The following is a 25,316-nucleotide window of genomic DNA, read 5'->3' on the forward strand; positions in this document are numbered from 1 at the left end:
TCGTCCCCCACCTTTTAACCCATTGATGTCTTCCAGGAATTGGCCTTTGATTTTCCTTCTCTTGACTTTTACTATCTTGTATATTCTAATGATCCTCAAGTTTATATCTCCAGCCCGGATCTCTCTCCATAATTCCAGGCCCGCATATCAAACTGCCTACTTGATACCACTTTCTGGATAGCTATTGCAAACTTAACATGTCCCAAATTGAACTCCTGATATTCTTTCTTAATATTTGCCTTTCATGTCTTTCCTAATTGGTTTAATAACAGTTCTATGAGTTGCTCTGCTAAAAAACTTGGTATCATCCTTGAGTCCTGTCTTTTTCTTTTTCTTTTTCTTTTTCTTTTTCTTTTTCTTTTTCTCTTTTTCTTTCTCTTTTCTTTTTCTTTTTCATACACATCACATCTCATCTGTCAGCGAATCTTGTCCGGTCTTCCTTCAAATATATCCAGAATCCAAACACATCTTCCATGACCAAGAGACTGTCATCTGTTGTTTATATTGGAGTGCTAGGTAACTAACTGGTCTTCTTGTTTGTTTGTTTCTTCTTTTGTTTTTCCTGTTTCCGTTAATTCTAAACACATTGGATCTAGTAAAACGTAAGTCAGATTGTGTCCTTCCTCTGCTCAAAGCCTAATAGCCTCCCATTTCACTCAGAGTGCATGCCAAAACTCTTCCTAATGCCGACAGGGCCTATATATGATCAGGTGTCTCCTCCTCTCTCTCTCTGATTTGAACTCTTTTCTACCCCTTTCATTCTGTCCAGCCATACTGAATTTCTCACTACTCTTTCAGGACTTCGGACATACTTCTGTACTTGCTGTTGACTCTATCTGGAATGCTTTCCCTCAGATACCTCATGGCTTACTTTTTCCTTTTTTGTTTGTTTTTTTCTTTCAGGTTTGTGCTTAACAGTCACTTTCTCAGCAAGGTCTTTCTTGGCCATCCTGACTAGTACTTCAACTACCCTTTTCCCTATGACACCTCAAAATGTGATTTCTCTGCTTTAGTTTTTCTCCTCTAATACTGTATGTTTGGCCTGTGTAGCTTATTGTTATTGTAGGTTTACTTCACTCATGAGTAGGATTGTTATCTGTTCATTGCCATGTCCTCAGTGCTTAGAAAATGTTCTAGTCTATATAGTACTTATTCAGTAATGTTTATTGAGTGAACGGAGTTTAACCTGTGTGTATTGTTTTTAACATAATACTAGTCCTCACTTTTACAAAGTTTGGCGTGGGCTCATTCTGACAACTAAACCTGCCAGTTATATACATTTTTTGGATTTTGGGGGGCCCAATATTGTGTTTACTTGCTACTTATTCTTTTAGTTGTATTTATATTAGTTTTAATTATGGTGAAATGTATCAAAGGAATAGCAAACTTCCTTTATATTTATTCAGAAAACTAAAATAGGGTGGCAAATTATTATACGACTTTAAAGATTCTTGCCAAAGGATTATGAGCCCTCAAGATCTGAAATAAAAAGATGAAGTTGGAATTTATCGCTTACAAATAAGAGCGAGCTATGCTGGTTAGCTATAGTCTTCTCTAACAGAGGAGTCTGCTATTCTTATACAGGGTTTGGGGAAGAGTGGAGTTTAAGGATTGGGGGACTTTCAGAAAATTAAATGGTTTGTCATCATTTGAAGCACCATGCTTGTTCGGGTGCTTGGAGACTGTTGTGGATTGGTTGGCACGCTGAAGCATGTGTATTGGAGTGATTTTTGTCCTTTATTGGCTGTCTTTCAGAAGGAAGGAGCTGAAATGGATTGGTTGGTGAGTAGGGCTGGTGGGCATTGATTAACACATTTAAAACTGATTCTGGTGGCTTCTTGTTACCATGGCTACGTGTTAGGGGGTTTTTGTTTTGTTCTGTTTTGTTTTGTTTTGTTGTGTTGTGTTCTGTTTTGTTTTGTTGTGTTGTGTTTTGTTTTGTTTTGTTGTGTTTTTTCTAAGTTTAAGGTGGCTTTCAACAGATGTTTTCTACTTAAAAGTTGCTTCTATTGACTGGGTTCAAAATAAAAGCTATTTGAAACTCTATAATTACAGATTCATTTTTGAAGTTTGGGTCGAGAGGAATTGTTTGATAATAGCTTTCAGAAAGATTCTTCTTTTCTTGGATGTTATTTCAACAAGAAAACTTATCTGTATAACAGTTTTTTGAAAAAAAAATGGTATTTTTGTTTTTGTTTTTGGTGCTCTTCGGGGCTCATGTTTAAGTCCTAAATGATCTGTGGGAAATTTCATTCTTTTGGGAAATGTGCGTAGCTGTATGGTAATAACATTCTGTTGCATGCATTTTGTCCATGAAAAATGAATTATAATTTTCTTTTTGGTGAATCTCCCAGTATTTTCTATCAGGACTAGCTATTAGGCTAAAAGGATACAAAAGTTACCAAATCATTTTTTTTTAATTTTTTAAACGTTTATTCATTTGGAGAGACAAAAAGTGAGAGTGGGGGAGGGGCAGAGAGAGGGGGAGACAAAGATTCCGAAGCAGGCTCCAGGCTCTGGGCTGTCAGCACACAGCCTGATGTGGGGCTCGAAGCCACAAACCTTTAGATCACAAACTGAGCCAAAGTCATACACTTAACGGACTGAGCCATCCAGGTGCCACAAACTATTTTTTTTTTAAACAAAAGGATAACTACTCAGATGATTGCTATTTTTGAGTGATAGATAATGACATAGGAGTACTTTTGAATTTTTGAAGTTTTTCCAGATTTATGAGATATAAGTAACATACATCTGTGTAACTGTAAGGTATACCTGTATTAATTTGATACACTTTTATATTGTCAAATGATTACCACAATAGTGTTAATACTTCCATCACCTCACATAATTATCCTTTCTTGTTTGTGATGATCTACTCTTGTAGCAACTCTCAAATGATATGATACAGTATTGTTCACTGTAATCACCATCCTGCACATTAAATCCCCAGAATTTATTAATCTTGTAACAGGTAGTTTGTACCCTTTGACCAATATCTACCCATTTCTCACAGCCTCCTAACCCTGGCAACACCAGTCTGTTCTGTCTTCCGTGCATTTTTTTTTTAATTCCACATATAAGTCAGATCATACAGTATTTGTCTTCCTGCGTCTGACTTCTTTTCACTAAGCATAAAGCCCTCAAGTTTCACTCATGTTGTCACAGATGGCAGGATTTCCTTCTTGCTTGTGGCTGAAAACATTCCATTGTAAATATAATACCATATTTTTAAATCCATGGATCCATTGATGGATGCTTAGGTTGTTTCTTGACTATTGTAAATAATGCTGCAATAAACAGAGGGCTGCAGCTATCTCTCCAAGGTAAGGATGTCATGTCTTTAAGATATATACCCAGAAATGGGATTATTGGCTCCTATGGAGGTTCTATTTTTAGTGTGTTGAGGAGCCACCATACTGTTTTACATAGTGGCTGTCCCAATTTACAGTCCTACAGTAGTACATGGAATTCCTTTCCTGTACATCCTTGCCAACGATATCTCTTGTCTTTTTGACAATAGCCATTTCAATAGGTCAAAGTGATATCTATATACTGCAGTTTTGATTTGCATTGCCCTGATGAATAGTGATATCGAGCACCTTCTTGTGTACCCTTGGCCATCTGAATATGTTCTGAGGAGAGACGTCTATGAAGGTGCCTTGCCCAGTTTTTATTATATTTGTTTTTAGCTGCTGAGGTGTACGAATTCCTTACACATTTTAGATATTGACGTTTTTCATATTTGTAGCTTGTGAATGTTTTCATCCTTTCCATAGGTTGCCTTTCCGTCATGTTGCTTGTTTCTTTTGCTGTGCGGAAACATTGTTGATTGCATTGGTTGTTTTTGCTTTTATTGCTTGTACTTTGGATGTCCTATCCTAAATCATTCGTAAGATCTATGCCAAGGAGCTTTTATCCTGTGTTTTCTTCTAGGAGTTTTATGATTTAAGATTTTATATGGAAGTCGTTCTTTGAGTTTGGGTTAACTTTTGTGAGTGGTGTAAGGTAGAGGCAGAGTTTTATTCTGTTGCATGTTAATATCCACTTTTCTCAGCATCATGTATTGAAGAGATTACCTTTTCTCTTTTGAGTATTCTCGGGTCTCTTAACAAAGAGACTTTAGGCATGGGTTTTTAGTTGGCTTTATGCATGGGTTTATTTCTGGGTTCTTGATTCTGTTTCCTTCATCTTTGTGTTTGTTTTTGTGCAACTTCATACGGTTTTTATTACCATAACTTTGTAATAGTTTGACACCAGCAAGTGTGATGCTTCCAGCTTTGTTCTTCTTTCTTAGGATTGCTTTGGCTATTTGGGGTCTTTTTGGTTCCTTACACATTTGAGGAATGCTTTTCCTACTTCTGTGAAAAAGGTCATTGGAATTTTCACAAGGATTGCATTGACTCTGTAGGTGGTTTCAGGTAATGTGAATATTTAATGGTACTAATTTTTCTAATCCATAAACAACGGGGTATCTTCCCATTTGTTTGTGTCTCTGCTGTTTCTTTTACAATGTCTTGTAGTCTTTACTGTACCTATCTTTCAGAAAGTCCTTGATTAAATTTATTCCAAAGTATTTTGTTCTTTTTGATGTTTTGGGGGAAGGGGATTTTTTCCTTATATTTCTTTTTCAGCTATTTCATTGCTGTGTACAAATGCAACTGATTTCTTGATGTTGATTTTGTAATTTTGTTTTACTAAATATAATCTATTGTCAAATTGGTTTCCATACAACACCCACTGCTCATCCCAACAGGTGCCCTTCTCAATGCCCATCACCCACTTTCCCCTCTCCCCCATCTCCTATCAACCCTTAGTTGATTCTCAGTGTTTACGAGTCTCTTATTGTTTGCCTCCCTCCCTCTCTGTAACTTTTTTCCCCCCCCCCCCCCCCCATGGTCTCCTGTTAAGTTCCTCAGGATCCACATATAAGTGAAAACATTTGGTATCTGCCTTTCTCTGCCTGACTTATTTCACTTCGCATACTACCCTCCAGTTCCATCCACGTTGTTGCAAACGGTCAGATTTCACTGTTTCTCATTGCCAGGTAGTATTCCACTGTATATATAAACCACATCTTCTTTCTCCATTCGTCGGGTGATGGACATTTAGGCTCTTTCCATAATTTGGCGATTGTTGCAAGTGCTGCTGTAAAATTGGGGTACATGTGCCCCTATGCATCAGCACTCCTTATCCCTTGGGTAAATTCCCAGCAGTGCTATTGCTGGGTCATAGGGTAGTTCTATTTTTAATTATTTGAGGGACCTCCACATTGTTTTCCACAGTGGCTGCACCAGTTTGCATTGCCACCAACAGTGCAAGAGGGTTCCTGTTTCTCCACATCTTCGCCAGCATCTATAGTCTCCTGATTTGTTCATTTTAGCCGCTCTGACCAGCGTGAGGTGGTATCTCAGTGTGGTTTTGATTTGTATTTCCCTGATGAGGAGTGACATTGAGCATCTTTCCATGTGTCTGTTTTCCATCTGGATGTCTTCTTTGGAAAAGTGTCTATTCATGTCTTCTGCCCATTTCTTCCCTGGATTATTTGTTTTGTGGGTGTGGAGTTTGCTGAGTTCTTTACAGATTCTGGACATTAGCCCTTCCTTTATCCGATATGTCATTTGCAAATATCTTCTCCCATTCTGTCGGTTGCCCTTTGGTTTTGTTGATTGATTCCTTTGCAGTGCAGAAGCTTTTTATCTTGACGAGGTCCCAATAGTTCATGTTTGCTTTTAATTCCCTTGCCTTTGGAGGTGTGTCAAGTAAGAAATTGCTGCAGCGGAGGTCAAAGAGGTTTTTTTCCTGCTTTCTCCTCTAGGGTTTTGATGGTTTCCTGTCTCACATTCAGGTCCTTCATCCATTTTGAGTTTATTTGTGTGTATGGTGTAAGAAAGTGGTCTAGTTCCATTCTTCTGCATGTTGCTGTGCAGTTCTCCCAGAAGAAAGAGACTGCCTTTTTTTTTCCATTGGATACTCTTTCCTGCTTTGTCAGTGCTTAGTTGGCCATACATTTGTGGGTCTACTTCTGGGGTCTCTATTCTATTCCATTGGTCTGTGTGTCTGTTTTTGTGCCAATACCATACTCTCTTGATGATCACAGCTTCGTAGTAGAGGCTAAAGAGACAGAGTATGGACAGGGGAGGGGCAGAGAGAGAGAGAGAGAGAGAGAGAATCCAAAGCAGGCTCCAGGCTCTGAGCTGTCGGCACAGAGCCCAATAGAGGGCTTGAACCGCAAACCACAAGATCATGGCCTTAGCCGAAGTCAGAAGCTTAACTGACTGAGCCACCCAGGCACCCCTGCATCTTTATGTTCATTTTGTATCCTTCATCCTTTGAACAGCTTTTTGGTGGTATCTTCAGGATTTTCTATATATAAGAACATATCATCTGCAAGCAAAGACGGTTTTATATCTTCTTTTCTGATTTGGATGCCTGTCATTTCCTTTTCTTGCCTGACTGCTTTGGCTAGGACTTCCCGTATCCTGTTGAATAGGAGTGGTCAAGTGGGCAACTTTGCCTTGTTCTTGAACTTAGAGTAAAAGCTTTCAGTTTTTTACCACTGCATATGATGTTGGCCGTGGGCTTATCATATTGGACTTCACTATGTCCAGGTGTGATAATTCAGTACCCACTTTATTGAGAGTTTTTAATCCTGAAAAGATGTTGAATTTTGTCAAATGCTTTTTCCTCACATGCTGGGATGATCATATGATTTTTTTTTTTATCCTGTGAATGCGGTGTATCAATTGTATTTATTTGACTTGATTTCCGAAGGGTAATTTTGCTGAGTACAGTATTCTTGATTGGTAGTCTTTTTTCGCTTAGCACTTTGAATATGTATAATCCCACTGCCTCCTGGTATGTAAGGTTTCTGCTGAGAAATTGCTGCTAGCCTTATGAGGGTTCACTTGTAGTCACATAGTCTTTCCTCACTCTTTTTCTTTCTTTTTACTTTGTTCTCTGCTGACTGGATAACTTGATAGTTCCTGTCTTTAAATTCACATTTTTATTTTTTGCTTGATCCATTTCCTGTCAGTGATCACTCTTGCTTTTTTCATCTCCTTCATTATACACTTCAGCTCCAGGATTTTTGTTTAGTCAGTTTTTACTATTTCCAGCTCTTTGTTAAGCTTCTCATTTTATTCATAGAGTGTTTTTCTGATTTTAATGAGTTGGCTTTTTGTATTTTTCTTGTAACTCACTGAGTTTCCTTAAAACTGCTGGTTTTGAATTCTCTTTTGAATAAATTACAGATCTCCATGTGTTTCTGATTGATTACTGGAAGATTATTGTGATCCTTTGATGGTCTCATATTTCCTTGATATTTTATATTCTTTGCAGTTTTGCATTGCTGTCTTTGCACTTGAAGTAGCAGTCACCTCCTCCAGTCTTTAATGACTACCTCTTCAGTGTGTCCAACCCTGATTTTTTTGCTCCAGTGGTATGCTGCAAATTCTCTGCAGGACACCTGGTTTTCCAAAAAGGCTCTCTCATCCGCGGGTGATTATCCTAGGCAGTGTTTTCTAGGGAGGGATTCCCAGATGTGGCTGAGAGGGAGGGAATGGAGGCACTTTATGGGCTATTGCTAGGTCCACAGATTAGACTGTAGTATGTATGCCTGTTACCTGATGCACGGGTAGGCAAGGCTTTTCCTCGGTCCCTCGGACTATGGTGCTAGATTCCCACAGCTCCCGCAAAGGTAGGTTTGCCCTTGGGTGGACAAGATGCCAGTTTGTTGTAGGTGGGGAGACGCAATAAGGTACATCTTACCCAGCTATGATACTGATATCGCTCTGACATATGGGTATTTTAAAAGTAGTTTTGCCCCTAAGATATTTCCCTGACTTCTTCTTTCATGTTATATGGACCTCATGCTATTTTAAAACTTTGTTGAAATGAAGCATTTTTATATTTAAAAGAAAAGCCGAAAATATAGCACAAATCTACTTATTACTCCCATGTCTGAGTCAGAATTTCTTTCCTGACTCTTACTACTTGGTTCCATGTATCTTATGGTTTTCTTCCAAGTTCCTAAAAGTATACTTTTCCTTTCAAGGCACCTAGATGCCATCGATGTAATCTTTGTGCTTACATTCTAATCTCTAAGAAAATGGTTTTCTCCCATTTGTTTTCCTGGTGACCTCTCCTATTTATTTTCCCTCTTCAATAAAGCCTTTCTTGTCCTCACTTACAGCTTTTCACATGTCAATTCTTACAAATCACATTGTATTATACTTGTATATTTGTCTGTGTTTGAAGCAACAGATGAGTATTTCCTTGTATATGGTTGGTATTTCAGCACTGTTCTCTGAATTAATAAATTAAGTCAGATGGGTAAAATTCAGAACTTGATGAAAATTGTCTTTTTATTCTTTATCAGTAAAATTATTAGAAAACATTGGCTGTTTTATGGCTTTTTAATGGCTTTTTCTTTAAGGAGTGAACCTGGTTTACATAGGAAGAAGTTAAAGGAAGGTGAAAATGAAAATGGGACATCAAAAGGATCTGTGATCACACCAGTGTTGAAGAAGGCCGATTCCCTAACTGGTGGTCCACTACAAAAGAATGATGGCAGCCATTTCAGTGAAAAGGATCAGCATGAAAGCAGGTAAAATCTATAAATTCTTTATGTGCCTGTGAAGGCATTTTAGCAGTGATTACCTTTTGTGGAAATACGATGCTGTAGTGTAGGTAGGTCCAAGCTAAAGCAAGAAATACTCAACATACCAAACACACTGCTTGAAAAGTTATGATGAGAGTAAGTGACTTTGTCAAGGAGCAGTTTCAGTAGTCACCATGGAAGCATGGAAGATGAGTAAGTGTCAACAACTCCTTAGAGCATTTTAATTGGGAAAGGTAATAGAGAAATGGATGATAACTGGAAAAGAATGTGAGTTGCAAAGGCATTTTCCTCCTCTTTTTATTTTAATATGGGAGCTTTTAGAGTATGTATGCTGTTGGAAATGATCAATAGAGATAGACATGGTTCATTAATTTAACTTTGTTTGCATTTCCAAACATTAGGAAGTTTGTTGAGTGTATTACAGTATCTTTTAAAGATTATAGTCATTGTCTTTAGTACTCCTATTCATGTAATTTTGTGGAAGAAGTTGGTTTATTCAGAATTGGTTCCACAATGGGGTATTCTCCTGTAATTGAATGTGCAGATTTAAAAATATATATATGTATGTATGCAAGTATGTGTATATATATGTGTGTGTGTGTGTATATATATATATATATATATATATATATACCTGTGTATAAATTCTATATGTGTATATATAAGTATATGTGTGTGTATATATATACATTCACACTTATAATAAATGTATGCAAACACTGAGGCCATTCTGAATAGAACTAATCTTTCCTTGATGATTTTAGATATTCAGTGCCTTTGATAGCGTCATGAATAGCTATGATTTTGTTAGGGACGTGAAAGTATCTGGTTATATCAAGTTAGTATTTATTTATGTTCTGGGGAAAGGGGAAGATTTTGTTTATTTACAATTGGAAAATAAACTAGTAACCCATCACAGATTATTCCTTTTGGACTGGAAAGCTCTCAATTACAAACACCATGCTTCCTGTACCAGCAGTGTCACTGACACAGATTATATGTTCAATAAGTATGTGTTGAATGTGGGAAGAAACAGTTGAATGAACGAATGAATGCCTGTTGATGAACTTCTCTAGAAGAAGCAAATCTGTAGTTTATTGAAAGTAGATTTCCAATATTGCCTAGGTATAAAGTCTCTTAAAAGAAGGTGTAAGATTCAGAAATTGTTATGTACAGCTATGGCTAGAAATAGAATAATAATGTAGATTCATTTGCTATTATATTAGTTAGAAACACTTAAGTATTCCTTTAACCACGTGTTATGAAACACATGCTTTGAAGGCACATTCCTGGGTTTGAATTCAGGGTCTGTTCTTGGCCAGCGATTAGGGCTTCTTGGGCAAGTCACTTCGACATTCTGTGCCTCATTTTCTTCCTGTGTAAAATACCTACTATAATAACCTACTTCATAAGATTGTTGTGGGGCTTCAAATACCTTGAAGACATGTAAAGTGCTCATAGTAATGCCTAGAGAGTAGTTGCACAGTGAGTCTTCAACACGTTAATATCATGATTGTTAAAAAGGGGTCCTTTCATATAGGGACTTAACTTGCACTTTCCAAGTAGGTTTTAGTGCTAGGAAAAGTTTATTTTTAGTAAAAATGACAACAACAAAAACAATGGTATCATGCCTATCAAATAATGCAAGTCGCATGAGGATTTTCCTTTGCTTTTGTTAGTTTTTATCTAAATTTAGTACTTTGTTGTTCTCACTTCAGCAGCACATATATTACAACTGGATACGTCTAATCCTTCGTTAATATTAGTAATAGTATATTTTCTATGCTGTTTAATGTTACTCTATTGTTTAATCCCCTTTGTAGAAAATTAGTTTCAAATGCAGAGATTTTATATCAGAAACAATTGGGTTAAATATTCTTTGTATTTTAAGTATTTAATATTTGCCTGAAAAGAATTGTTGGGTTTTTTCAGGCCTGCAAAGAAAATTTCTAAGAAGAAGAACAAGGTAAGAGAAATAGACAATGTAATTTTATTTTATTTATTTATTTTATTTTTATTTTATTATATTATTTTGATAAATATTTATTAAAGATATTGTTCAGTGGTAAAAAAATACTTTATGAAAGATGTAGTGAAAACATAGACAATCTTCCTTTGTTGTAGAGACATTTGCTGTGAAAAAGGTACTTAGAAATACTAGCTATGATAACGGTGTCTTTTTGATAAAAATCCCTTCTTTTAAAAAGTCTCTGTGCTTGTACCCCAATGTTCATAGCAGCACTCTCAACAATAGCCAAATTATGGAAAGAGCCTAAATGTCCATCGACTGATGAATGGATAAAGAAATTGTGGTTTATATACACAATGGAATACTACGTGGCAATGAGAAAAAATGAAAGAGGGCCTTTTGTAGCAACGTGGATGGAACTGGAGAGTGTGATGCTAAGTGAAATAAGCCATACAGAGAAAGACAGATACCATATGGTTTCACTCTTATGTGGATCCTGAGAAACTTAACAGGAACCCATGGGGGAGGGGAAGGAAAAAAAAAAAAGAAGTTAGAGTGGGAGAGAGCCAAAGCATAAGAGACTGTTAAAAACTGAGAACAAACTGAGGGTTGATGGGGCGTGGGAGGGAGGAGAGGGTGGGTGATGGGTATTGAGGAGGACACCTTTTGGGATGAGCCCTGGGTGTTGTATGGAAACCAGTTTGTCAATAAATTTCATATATATATAAAAAAAAAAAACATAAAAAGTCTCTGTGCTTTCGCTTTTACATGTTTATTCACTTATTTTTAAAATGCATTTTGAGAGAGAGCACGCACAAGTGGGGGAAGGGCAGGGGGAGAGGGGGAGAGAGAATGGCAAGCAGGCTCCATGCTGACATTGTGGAGGTCAACATGGGACTCAAACTCAGGAACCCTGAGGTCATGACCTGAGCCACAATGGAGTCGGATGCTCAACCGACTGAGCCACTCAGGTGCCCCTGTGTTTGCTTTTATAAAAAGATGGGTATTTATCACTTCTCTACACCTTGTATATTTTATAAATATTTGGCGGACATTTTGAAATGGTATTCTTTATTTGTAGGGCAAAAAGCAAATTACTTCTAAGGATGACCTTGTCGACCTCATTCAGTCATCTGAAACAGCCTCAGAGGATTGTGGGTTGCCTTACTCTAAGAATTTCATGTTGCTGATTGAACAACTTGGCATGGATTGTAAAGGTAGGAGGCCTTTTTACGTATATGGCTGTAGTCATATGTGCACACCTTGCCTAGTACTGCACCATAGAACACTGCTGTATTGTAGAGCTGCTCCTCTCAGAAATATGTTTTATATTAAAATCAAAGGAGAACTATTGTATCCTCTCAGCCAAAGAGTCATCATTTCTACTGTACCTTTCTTAGTGGGAATGGCACATCTAACGTGTTTGTTAACTCTGCTTCTCTTCTGTGCCTTCACCCAGGTCAGGTCATTATTTTTCTCCTAGATGACTGAGATAACCTCAGGACCGTTTTCCCTGCCGTTCAACCTCCCAGGACCTTGGTCTGCACTGCAACCATAATTAGTATATACTTAAAAAAATGTGTATTTCATCATGTTACCTCCTTGCTTCAAGCTTAGCTGTTACTTCTCATTGCTATTAGGTTAAAGGCCACGGTCCTCTGGCTTCATCTTGTATTGTTTGACATCCTTCTTTCCGTCTGTGTCTTATCCACTGTTTTAGACGTTTCTTCCTGTGAAAGAGCTTGTCGTTTCCAACAGCTTTGGTTAGGTAAACTGCACATATATGAAGTGTGTCATTTGATAGTTTTGACATATGTTTACACGTATGAAACGATAACCGCAATCCAGACAGTTAACATATTCATCACCCTGAAAAATCTCATGTCCCTTTCTATTCCCTTATTATGAAGCTGCCAAATCATTTTCTAAAGGAGTTATACTGTTTTCCATTCCCACCAGCAGTCTGTGAGAGCACCAATTCCTACATACATATTCATGAACACTTAGAATTGTCAGCTTTTTAAATCCTAGCCATTCGAATGGATATTTTATATATCATTATGGTTTGAATATACATTTTGCTAATAACTGACGATGTTGACCATATTTTCACATGCTTGCTTGCCATCTGTATATCTTCTTTGAATTGTCCAAATCTTTTTTTTTTTTTTTAATTTAAAAAAAATTTTTTTTCAATGTTTATTTATTTTTGGGAGAGAGAGAGACAGATCATGAACGGGGGAGGAGCAGAGAGAGAGGGAGACACAGAATCGGAAACAGGCTCCAGGCTCTGAGCCGTCATCCCAGAGCCCGACGAGGGTCTCGAACCCACAGACCGAGAGATCGTGACCTGGCTGAAGTCGGACGCTTAACCGACTGCGCCACCCAGGCGCCCCCAAATCTTTTTTTTTTTATTTTAAGAATTTGTTTGTTTTCTTACTTGTTGAGTTTTCAGAATTCTTTGTATATTCTAGACACAGTTCCTTCTTATTTCGTTTTCTTTTTGTCTTTTTGTGGTTGTTTTTGTTTTTGTTTTCCATTGAGGCATTTTATTTGCACATACGTATTACATCCCTAGAAAAAGAATCCCAGGATTTCCCCTTCTGTGTGTTTTCATCTTGCTTCTTCATGGTCCATGACTGTAGCTGAGGTGGTCAGTATAATGAAACCAAACTGAGCAGATTATTCTGCCACTTTTCTAGATCTTTGCATTGTCCATCAGTTCTGGGGCCAGTCACTCCATGCTTGCTTAACCTGCCTGTGAGGTTCACAACAATTTTCCCAACTCTGTGATCATCAATTTTTAACTTCACCAGTGTAACCATGCTTCATCATCACAGTTAGAAAGTGGACAATGTTTTGGAGCACGGCCTAGTAAGAACCTGGCGTTTGCTTCTCTTTTCAGTATTGTTATGCTTTGGGGAGCATCTGCCACGACATTCACATGCATCATGATGGTGGCACAGAAAGATGGTGGAAAGAGCTAGATACAGTTCCTTTATCACCTCTCTCTCTTTCTTTTTTTTTTGCAAGGTTTTTCTTCTCCCAGTCTGTGACTTTTCCTTCTCTCAATAGTGTTTTTGAAGAGCAGTTTTTCTTTTTGGTGAAGTCCAGTTTATGCATTCATTTGTTCTTGTATGAGTGTTGCTTTTGGTTTTCATATCGAAGAAATCTTTGCCTAGCACAAGGTCACAAAGTTTTTCTCTCATGCTTTCTTTTAGAAGTGTTATAGTTTGAGGTCTCACATTTAGATCTATGGCCCATTTTATATTCTTTTTTTTATGATATAAAGTATGGATACAAGTTCATTCTTTTGCATATGGATATCCAGTTGTTCCAGCACCATTTATTGAAAAGGCTGTGTTTTCTCCACTTTACGCCATTGCTCCTTTGTCATAATCAGTTGGCCATATATGTGTGGGCTTAGTTATGGGCTCTATTCTGTCTCATTGATCTCTTTGGCCATCTTTGTACCAATATTATGCTGTTTTAATCACTGCCAGTTTATAAGAATTTTTGAAATTACGTGGTGTTAGTCGTCCTGCTTGGTTCTTTTCAGTGTTCTTTTGCTACACTGGATCCTTTGCATTTCCACGTGAATTTTAGAATCAGTTTGTCAGTTTCTTAAAAAACAAACAAACAAACAAAACCCCAACTCTGGTGGTCTTCTGGAAATGAAGTTTAGATTATGTTGAATCTACAGATTTATTTGGGGAGAACTGACTTCTTGACAATATTGAATTTTTTAACCCCTGAACAGAGGATATATCTCTCCCTTGATATAGGTCTTTTAAAATGTTCTCAGTAATATTTTGTAGTTTTTAATGTATAGGTCTTTCTGTCTTTTATGATATTAACTGTGATTATTTTTTATTTTCAGTGCAGTTGTAAATATCTTAAATTTAAATATTTTTTTGTAATGTTTGCCCTTGAGAGAGAGACAGAGCATGAGTTGGGGAGGGACAGAGAGAGAGGGAGACAGAATCTGAAGCAGGCTCCAGGCTCCAAGCTGTCAGTACAGAACCGACATGGGGCTTGAACTCACCAACGTTGAGATCATGACCTTAGCCAGAGCCCAGCGCTTAACCAACTGAGGCACCCAGGTGCCCTGAAATTTTAATTTTTGATTCTTTATAGCAAGTATATAGAAATACAGTTGATTTTTGTGTAATGATTCTGTATCTTCCAACCTTGATAAATTTATATGTATACATATATTTAAATTTTTTTTATCGTTTTATTTATTTTTCAGACAGAGAGAGACAGGGCATGAACAGGGGAGGGGCAGAGAGAGAGGGAGACACAGAATCGGAAGCAGGCTGCAGGCTCTGAGCCATCAGCCCAGAGCCCGACGCGGGGCTCGAACTCACGGACCGTGAGATCGTGACCTGAGCTGAAGTCGGCCGCTTAACCGACTGAGCCACCCAGGCGCCCCTACATATATTTAATTTTAGAGAGAGTACATCAGCAGGGGAGAGGGGCAGAGAGAGAGAGAGAGAGAGAGAGAGAGAGAGAGAGACAGGGAGAATCTTAAGCAGTCTCCATGCTCAGTGCGAGCCTGACATAGGGCTCCATCCCATGACTCTGGGATCATAACCTGAGCTGAAATCAAGAGACACTCAACCGACTGAGTCATCCATGTGCCGCTATAAATTCATTAATTCTAGTAGCATTTTTCTTAATTCTGTCAGATTTTCTACATAAGCAAAGTTCATTAAAATTCATTTTTAATTACTATTTTACTAACAATGGTAAATATTGTAGACTTGTAGCCAATTCATTCTCTGTCGCAACTAAACAGCTTTGCCATTGTACTATAAGGGCAGTCAATAGATACTGCATACATTAATGGACATGGCTGTATTTTGATAAAATTTAATTTACCAAAACAAGTAACGTGGCCCACAGGTGGGAGTTTGCCAACTTCTATTTTGTGACCATGTCATTGCTATAGAGACAGTTTCACTTCATTTTCTATTTGGATGTCCTTTGTAGCTTTTTCTTGTTTGATTGCGTTGGCTAGAACTGCTAGTATAGTGCTGAAGAGAAGAAGTCATTCAGTGAATGGCCTACTTGTCTTCTTCCTGATCTTCTAGGAAATGCATTCAGTGTTTTACCATTACATGTAACGTTAGCTGTAGAGTTATCATGACTTGTTTTGTTTTGTTTTGTTTTGTTTTAAGTCATATTGAAGTTCCCTTGTATTCCAGGATTGCTGAAAGTTTTTATCTGGAATGGGATGTTGAATTTTGACAAGGGCCTTATTTTACCTACGGAGATGATCATATAATTTTCCTTTTTTAAAAGTTTGTTAATATGGTGAATAACACTAATTGGTTTTCGAATCTTAAACCAACTCTGCATTTCTTGGATAAACACCATTTGGTCATAACAAATTATCCCTTAGTGTATTGCTAGATTCCACCACCCACCCCGCACACACACACACATGGCTATAGTTTAATTAATTAACTAATTAATTAAATATAATTTATTGTCAAGTTAGCTAACATACAGTGTATATATTGTGCTCTTGGCTTTGGGAGTATATTCCCAACATTCATTACTTATATACAACACCCAGTGCTCATGCCAACAAGTGCCCTCCTCAATGCCCATCACCCATTCTCCCCTTTCCCCCACCCCTCCATGAACCTTCAGTTTGTTCTCTGCATTTAAAAGTTTCTCATGGGGGCGCCTGGGTGGCGCAGTCGGTTAAGCGTCCGACTTCAGCCAGGTCACGATCTCGCGGTCCGTGGGTTCGAGCCCCGCGTCAGGCTCTGGGCTGATGGCTCAGAGCCTGGAGCCTGTTTCCGATTCTGTGTCTCCCTCTCTCTCTGCCCCTCCCGTTCATGCTCTATCTCTCTCTGTCCCAAAAATAAATAAACGTTGAAAAAAAATTAAAAAATAAAAGTTTCTCATGGTTTGCCTCCCTGTCTGAAAAGATTTTTCCCTCTTCTGTTCCCCCATGTTTTTCTGTTACGTTTTTCAAAACCCACATATGAGTGAAAACATGATATCTGTTTTTCTCTGACTGCCTTATTTCACTTCACATACTACCCTCCAATTCCATCCATGTTGTTGCAAATGGCACGATTTCATTCTTTCTCACTGCCAAGTAATAGCCATCGTATATATAAACCATATCTTCTTTACCCATTCATCAGTTGGTGGACATTTGGGCTCTTTCCATAATATGGCAATTGTTGATAGTGCTGCTATACACGTTGGGGTACACGTGCCCCTATGAATCAGCACTCCTGTATCCCTTGGGTAAGTGCCTTGTAGTGCAATTCCTGGGTTGTAGGGTAATTCTATTTTAATTTTTTGAGGAACCAACCTCCACACTGTTTTCCAGAGCAGCTGCACCAACCCTGCATTCCCACCGACAGTGCAAGAGAGTTCCCATTTCTGCACATCCTCACCAACATCTGTTGTTTCCTGTGTTGTTAATTTGATCGACTCTGACCGGTGTGAGGTGGTATCTCAATGTGGTTTTGATTTGTATTTCCCTGATGATGAGCGACCTTGAACATCCTTTCATGTGCCTGTTGGCCATCTGGATGTCTTCTTTGGAAAAGTGTCTATTCATGTCTTCTGCCCATTCTTTCCCTGGATTATTTGTTTTTCAGGTGTTGAGTTTGGTAAATTCTTTATAGAGTATGGATGCTAATCCTTTATGTCATTTGCAAATATCTTCTCCCGTTCCGTTGGTGCCTTTTAATTTTGTGGATTGTTTCCTTTGCAGTGCAGAAGCTTTTTACCTTGATGAGGTCCCAATAGCCCAATTTTGCTTTTATGTCCCTTGCCTTCAGACATGTGTTGAGTAGAAGTTGCTGTGGCCAAGGTCAAAGAGGATGTGGCCTGTGTTCTCCTCTAGGGTTTTGATGGTTTCCTCTCTCACATTGAGGTCTTTCATCCATTTTGAGTTGATGAATGGTGTAAGAAACTGGTCCCGTTTCATTCTTCCGCATGGTGCTGTCCAGCTCTCCCAGCACCATTTGCTAAAGAGCCTATCTTTTTTCCATTGGATACTCTTTCCTGCTTTGCCAAGGTTTAGTTGGCCATACATTTGTGGGTCCATTTCTGGATTCTCTGTTCTATTCCATTCGCCTTTGTGTCTCTTTTTGTGCCGATAGTATACTCTCTTGATGATTGCAGCTTTGTAGTAGAGGCTCAAGTCTGCGATTGTGACACCTCCAGCTTTGGTTTTCTTTTTTAACATGACTTTGGCTATCTGGGATCTTTTGTGGTTCCATACAAATTTTAGGATTGTTTGTTCTAGCTCTGAGAAGAGTGCCAGTGCAATGTTGGTTGGGATTGCACTGATTGTGTCGATTGCTTTGGGTCGTATCGACATTTTCATAATATTTCTTCTTCCAGTCCGTGAGCATGGAATGTTTTTCCATTTCTTTGTGTCTTCTTCAATTTCTTTGATATTTTTTCTACAGTTTTCAGGATACAAATCTCTTATATCTTTGGTTAGGTTGATTTCTAGGTATTTTATGGTTCTTGGTGTAATTGTAAATGAGCTCAGTTTCTTGATTTCTCTTTCTGTGGCTTCATTATTGGTATATAGAAGTGCAATCAATTTCTGTGTGTTGATTTTTGTATCCTGTGACTTTGCTGAATTCATGTATCAGTTCGAGCAGCTTTTTGGTGGAGTCTTTCGGGTTTTCCATGTGGAGTATCATGTCATCTGCGAAAAGTGAAAGTGTAACTTCTTCTTTGCCAATTTGGATGAGTTTTATTTCATTTTGTTGTGATTGCTGAGGCTAGGACTTCCAACACTATGGTAAACAACACTGGTGAGAGTGGACATCCCTTTCATGTTCCTTATCTCCTGTGGTGGGGGGGCGGGAAGTTCTCTGTTTCTCCCCATTGAGGATGCTATTAGCAGCGAGCTTCTCATATATGGCTTTTAGGATGTTAAGGTATGTTCCTTCTATCCCAACTTTCTTGAAGGTTTTTCTAACAAAGGATGCCGTAGTTTATCAAATGTTTTTTTCCTGCTTTTATTGACAGGATCATATGGATGATCGCATCCTTTTTCTATTAATGTGATGTATCATTTTGATTGATTTGCGAATATTGAACCAGCCCTGTAGCCCAGGAATGAATCCCACTTGATCATGGTGAAGAATTCTTTCATACACTGCCGAATTGGATTTGCTAGTATCTTGTTAAGAATTTTGGCATCCATGTTCTTCAGGAACATTGGCCTGTCATTCTCCTTTTTAGTGGGGTCTCTATCTGTTTTGGGAATCAAGGGAATGCTAGCTTCACAGAATGAGTCCGGAAGCTTTTCTTCCATTTCTTTGTTCAACAGCTTGAAAAGTATAGGTATTAACTCTGCTTTCGATGTCTTGTAGAATTCCCCTGGGAAGACTTCTGGCCCAGGACTCCTATTTGTTGGGAGATTTTTGATAATTGATTGAATTTCTTCGCTGGTTATGGGTCTGTTCAAATTTTCTATTTCTTCCCATTTGAGTTTGGGTAGTCTGTAGTTGTCTAGGTATTTGTCCATTTCTTCCAGGTTGTCCAGTTTGTTGGCATATAAATTTTCATAGTATTCTCTAATAATTGAATTCCTGTGGTGTTGACTGTGATCTCTTCTCTTTCATTCATGATTTCATCTCTTCGGATTCTCATTTCTTTCTGAGAAAGCTGGCTAGGGGGTTATCAAGTTTATTTATTCGTTTAAAAAAAAAGCAGCTCTTAGATTCACCGATCTGTTCTTTGCGTTCCTGTGTTTTGCGTTTTGTTTTTTGGTTTTTTTTTTTTTTTTTTTTTTTTTTGATTCTATGGTGTTTCTTTCTGCTCTAATCTTTATTATTTCTTCTAATGGCTGTAGGGTTTCTTTGCTCTTCTTCTTCTAGTTTCTTTAGGTGTGAGGTTCGATTTTGTATTTTGGATTGTTCTTATTTCTTGAGAAATGCCTGGATTGCAATGTGTTTTCCTTTTAGGGCTGCCTTTGCTGCATCCCAAAGGGTTTGGACTGTCATGTTTTCATTTTCGTTTGCCTCCATATTTTTTTAATTTCTCTTTTCATCGTCTGGTTGACCCATTCTTTCTCCAATAGGATGTTCTTTAACCTCCATGCATTCAGAAGCTTTCCAAACTTTTTCTTTTGTTTGATTTCAAGTTTCATAGTGTTGTGATCTGAAAATATGCATGGTATGATCTCAGTTCTTTTATATTTATTGAGGGCTGTTTTGTGACCCACTGTGTGATCTGTTTTGGAGAATGTTCCACGTGTACTCGAGAAGAATGTGTATTCTGCTGCTGTTGGATGAAAAGTTCTGAATAGGTCTGTCAAATCCCTCTGGTCCAGTGTATCATTCAAAGCCTTTGTTTCTTTATTGATTTTCTGCCTAGATGATCTGTCCATTGTTGCAAGGGAGTACTAAAGTCACCTACAATTTCCATATGATTATCAATAAGATTGCTTATGTTTGTGATTAGTCAATGTATATATTTGTGGGGTCTCTAGTTGGGGCCACCAACATTTACAATTGTTAGCTCTTCTTGATGGATAGATCCCTTAACTATGACGTATTGCCCTTCTTCATCTCTTGTTAGAGTCTGTGGTTTGAAATCTCATCTACGTATGGCTACTCCAGCTTTCTTTTGACTTCCAGTAGCATAATACATGGTACTCCATCCCCTAACCTTCAATCTAATGGTGTCCTCATGTCTAAAATAAGTCTCTTGTAGGCAGCATATAGATGGATTTTGTTGTTGTTGTTGTTTTTAATCCATCCCAATACCCTGTGTGTTTCGATAGGGGCATTTAGTCCATTCACATTCAGAGTGATTATTTAAAGATATGGATTTAGTGTCATTGTGTTGTCGGTAGGTTTCATGCTTGTGGTGATGTTTCTGGTCCTTTGTAGACTTGGCAACATTCCATTCACATAGTCTTCCTGAGGATCTCCTGCAGGGCTGGTTTAGTGGTCATGAGCCCTTTTAGTTTTTGTTGTTCTGGGAAAGCTTATCTCTCCTGTTCTGAATGACAGCCTTGCTGGAGAAAGGATTCTTAGCTGCATATTTTCCTATTCAGCACATGGACCTTCTCCTACCATCCCCTCCTGGCCTGCCAAGTTTCGGTGGACAGGTCTGCTACTACCCATATGTGTCTACCCTTGTAGGTTAAGGCCCGTTTGTCCCTTGCTGCTTTCAGAATTCTCTCTTTCTCTTTGTAACTTGTCAGTTTCACTATGATATGCTGTGGACAAGACCTATTCCTGTTGAATCTGAAGGGAGTTGTCTGTGCCTGCTGGATTTGGATGTCTGCTTCCTTCTCCAGATTAAGGAAGTTGTCACCTATAATTTGTTCAAGTAAACCTTCTGCCCTTTTCTCTCTCTCTTATGCTGGAACTTTGATGATATGGATATTATTACATTGCATTGAATCACTTAGTTTTCTAATACTCCCCTCATGGTCTAATATTTTCTTATCACCCTTTTTCTTGGCTTCATCATTTTCCATAATTTCATCTTCTATGTCACTTATTCTCCCCTCTCTTTCCTCCATCCTTGCTATTACTGCATCTAGTTTATTTTGCATCTTATTTACAATATTTCTTCATTGTTGTGACTATTTCTCAGTTCCTTCATCCCTGCAGCAATAGATTCTCTCCTGTCTTCTATGCTTTTTCTGTAAGCTCAGCTGTTAATCTTACAACTGTTATTCTAAATTCTTGAACCGGTATATTTATTGTTTATATCTGTTTTGAGCAGTTCTCTAGCTGTCATTTCTTCCTGGAGTTCCTTTTGAGGAGAATTCTTCCATTTCATCAGTGTTCAGTACTTTATGTGTTTTCCTAGCTGTCATGTGTCCTGCACCTGAGAGCACTACTATTTTTAAAAGGGGTCATATGCTGTCCAGGGCCTGGCCCTTCAACAGGTTTTTTGGAGTGTGTTTCATGCTCTCTGTTGTTGTGACTCTGGTTGCTTTATTTCCCTACTCCTATTGGTGGGTTGGCCATTCCACTAGGTGTGCTTAGATTTGTTCATAATGTAACCTTGGAAACAAATGTAAACAGTGTGGGTGGTGGTGGTGATGGAAGATGTCTTATCCCATACAAAGGGAGAAATGACAGGGGCAAGGGAAAAGAGAAGAGACAAAAAATTGACCAGGCAGAGAATCAGAGATACTATACAACTTAATCCAAGGAGGGAAAAGAGAGAGAGAGAGAGAGAGAGAGAGAGAGACAGAGACAGAGACAGACAGACAGAGAGAGAGAGAGAGAGAGAGAATGAGAGAGGAAAATGAAGAAGAAGGAGATACAGAAGAGGTGCAGAAAAAATAGATTAAAAATCTCCATGACCTGGCAAGTTGTCCTCCTGGGCCCCTGGAGATGTTTATGTCACTCTGTAGCCTGGATTCCTAGATTTCCACGTCTTCTTGCCTCACTGCTGTGTTTGAGGGATGCGGTAATTTCACGTCCCCCTCCTTCTCTGTCATGTGGACTCACCCCCTCTTTAATGTAGTGTTAGATTTGATGTGTGGATGGTTTCTTCAGAAATTTTGCTCCCATGCTTATGACAGAATTTTCTTTCTTATAGTATCTTTGTCTAGTTTTGGTTTCAGGTAATGTTAGCATTATAGAATGAGGGGAGAAATATTTCTCCTCTCCGCTTTTGGGGGAGACTTTGTGTAGAATAGATGACATCTGTTCCTAAAATGTTGGTTGAATTTACCAGAGTAGCCACTTGGCCCTGAAATTGTTTTGTGTGGAAAGATCTTTAACTAAGACTTTAGTTTCTTTTATAGATATAGAGTTAGGTAGCTAATCTATTCTTTTTTTTCCTTTATTTTATTTTTCATTTCATTTCATTTCATTTCATTTCATTTTACTTTATTTCATTTTTAAGCGATCTTTACACCCAACATGGGGCTTGAAATCACAATCCAGAGATCAAGAGTCACATGCTCTACGAACTGAGCCAGCAAGGTACCCCTTATTCTTGATTGAGCTTTGCTAATTTCTGTCTTCCATGGGATTTACCCACTGCATCTGAGTTTTCAGATTAATTATATAAAGTTCATAATATTACTTTGTCTTTTTTTTTAGTATCTGTGAATCTTTAGTAATGGCACATTACTAATTTCTGATATATTGTTAATATTTCCTTTGTTTCTCTTCATTTCAGGATCAGTCTTGGTAGAAATTTATCCCTTTTTTTCACCTCCTGAAAGCATTTAGTTTCATCGATTATTCTCTATCATTTTTCTGCTTTCTTTCATGTGATTTTGTCTTTGAGTGTTATTCGTTCCTTTTGTCTGCTTGGTTTGGCTTTAATTTGTTTTCTTTTTCTAGTTTCTAAAGATGGAACCAACAGACCTCTCTTCTTCCTCATCCTCTTCTTCTTCTTCCTCTTCTTCCTCTCCTTCTTCTTCCCCTCCTTCTTCGTCCCCCTCCCATTCTCCTCCTCCTCCTTACACTCCTTCTTCTTCTTCTTCTTCTTCTTCTTCTTCTTCTTCTTCTTCTTCTTCTCCTTCTTCTTCTTCTTCTTCCAGATCCTGTAGAAATCTATTGGAGTTATTTTACCAAAATTTTTCTCAATTATGAAAAATTAAACTCATTTCTTCCACCTATAGACAGAAAAAAAGAAGAAAATTTCTTCACTAAAATACAGCATGAAAATCAGGTATCTCCTGGCCACATGGTGGCCATTTCACACAATTTTTAAGACAGGTAACTAAATACCAAGTTATTTCCTTTCAGGCCAGCCACAAAACTTTAAAGAATAGACCCTAGACGTGTATGTACATGACAGAGCAGGTTCCTGCTTGAGCCAGGCAGGTTTAGTATCATTTCCAGGGCTTAGCAATCTGTGGCCCATGGACTGAATGTGGCTTGGCCTGTTTGTGTATGGCCCTGAGGCAAGAAAAATTTTCAGACTTTTTAAAGTGTTGTAAACAAAGCAAAAACAAAGGACTATGTGACAAATGGACATGGTCTACAAAGCCTAAAATATTTACAGTTTGGCCTTTTACAGAAAAAGCTTGCAGACCCTTCATTTATACCAATGTTGTACAGAATTCAGACGGTGCGATTACATTTCTGAGATAATGTTCCTTTATTCCGACCCGGAATGTAGCAACATCCTACAAAGATGATCCTCTGCTGCCATGTGTTAGAATTCCTTTTCCCTTTATTCTTCATCTTCACATCATTAAAGTTCATCCTTATCTCTCTTTCCATGAGTGTGGAGATTGTTCAGTTTTTCATATATTAAGGCAGCAATCGCTTTTGCATCTCTGGCATCCATTTGCTCTCCCCAAATGTTTCTCTTTGCTTTTTTGTAAGGATAACATTTAACAGTCGGATAGGCTCTGATGCCAGCTTTCTGGCATGCTTGAGCGTAAGCCTGACAGTCGACTTTTCTAGCTTTCACTTTTCCTTTCATCATCCTAGCCAAGAGCTCAAACTCGGGAGCAAAATTTTGGCAAGGTCCACACCAAGGAGCATAGAATTCAATCCCCCAGTGATGTTTCCCTTGCATAATTTTTTCATCAAAAGTCTGAGGCATTAGATCTGTGGATGCTTGAAGTAGAAATCCTAGACCCCAAATCTCTCTTCTAACCCTTGTAACTGTGATACTTAAAAGCTTTATTTGGTTTGGGGGGAATAATCTTATCTCAGGGTATCCCTGAACATTTACTTGGGCACAAAAAGAACGATACTGTTGGCAGTCTATACCGCCCACAGTAACTGTCCAGTTAGTGTCCGGGCCATTCTTTTCCATTCTGGCATTAGGACTTGACATGGATGACACCATGGGGAGTAGAAGTCAACCATCCAGACTTCATCATGTTTTCTTTGTTTAACTAGTTCATTGGAAGTGGCGGGCCTCAGGGAGATCACTGAAGGAGTCCTAAGATCCTCTATGAATTCCAAGATCTGTTGTTCAGCAGGATTATTGGTTCAATACCACTGTTGTTGGATCCGCCTGAATGTTTTATGTGTTACAGGGTCCCTCGTGAACCGTACAATCTAGTGTACGCGGGCGGGGAGGTGGCGGGGGTGGGGGGTGGCGGGAGGGTGGGGGTCGGTGGGGGCGAGGTGGCTGGAGGTGCGGGGGTGGGGGCGAGTGTTCTCGGGGGCGGGGGTTGGCACCAGTGGGGTGGCCTGGGTGGGGAGTGGCGTGGGGGGCATGGGGACGGGGGGGGGGGTGGTGGCGGGGGCTGGGGGAGCAGGGGGCGGGGTCCGGCCCCTGCCCACCTCAGGGTAGGGTGGTTGCCTCCTGCAGCTACTCCCCCACCTTCAATCCCGGGCAGGTGGTGCACCCCGCCCCCACCAGGCTGAAAGCCAGAACTGTGGGCAGTTGAACAAAGTTCTAGCTCTCCAACTGCCACAGGAGCAGGGTGGGGAGTGGCGCCTGGGAAGCAGGGGAGGAGCCACAAAGGCAGCAAGGAGCATCGCACTTCCCTCTTCTTTTTTAATGTATACATTCAGTGCCATCAGTCTTCATGTGAGTGCTACTAAAGCAGGACTCTACAAATTCTACTGTGGTTTCATTTTCATACAGTTCAGAATCGTTTCTAATTTTTTTCTCTTTTCATTAGTTCTTTGACCCAGGGGATATTTCGATGTGTTCTGTAGTTCGCAAATAGTTGAGTGTTTTCCAGAGATATTTTTGTTCTTGATTTCTGATTTGATTGCTTTGTGGTCAGGGGACACACTTTTATGACTTCAGGCCTCTTGACTTCTT

At 38.9% G+C, this 25,316-nt stretch overlaps 1 protein-coding gene across 7 annotated transcripts in view; it reads left to right on the forward strand.

Annotated features, from left to right (window-relative positions):
* Nucleotides 1-25,316, forward strand: part of LOC122471003 (ankyrin repeat domain-containing protein 26-like) — a 115,134-nt gene that overhangs the window by 52,324 nt on the left and 37,494 nt on the right. For all 7 annotated transcript variants that reach the window (XM_043559318.1, XM_043559321.1, XM_043559324.1 and 4 more), the window contains 3 exons: nucleotides 8,438-8,608; nucleotides 10,556-10,589; nucleotides 11,674-11,809. In XM_043559318.1, the coding sequence (XP_043415253.1) occupies nucleotides 8,438-8,608; nucleotides 10,556-10,589; nucleotides 11,674-11,809 (341 nt within the window). The remainder of the gene's footprint in view (nucleotides 1-8,437; nucleotides 8,609-10,555; nucleotides 10,590-11,673; nucleotides 11,810-25,316) is intronic.

The sequence above is a fragment of the Prionailurus bengalensis genome, chromosome D3 (genome assembly GCF_016509475.1).
Source record: "Prionailurus bengalensis isolate Pbe53 chromosome D3, Fcat_Pben_1.1_paternal_pri, whole genome shotgun sequence".
Taxonomy (NCBI): domain Eukaryota; kingdom Metazoa; phylum Chordata; class Mammalia; order Carnivora; family Felidae; genus Prionailurus; species Prionailurus bengalensis.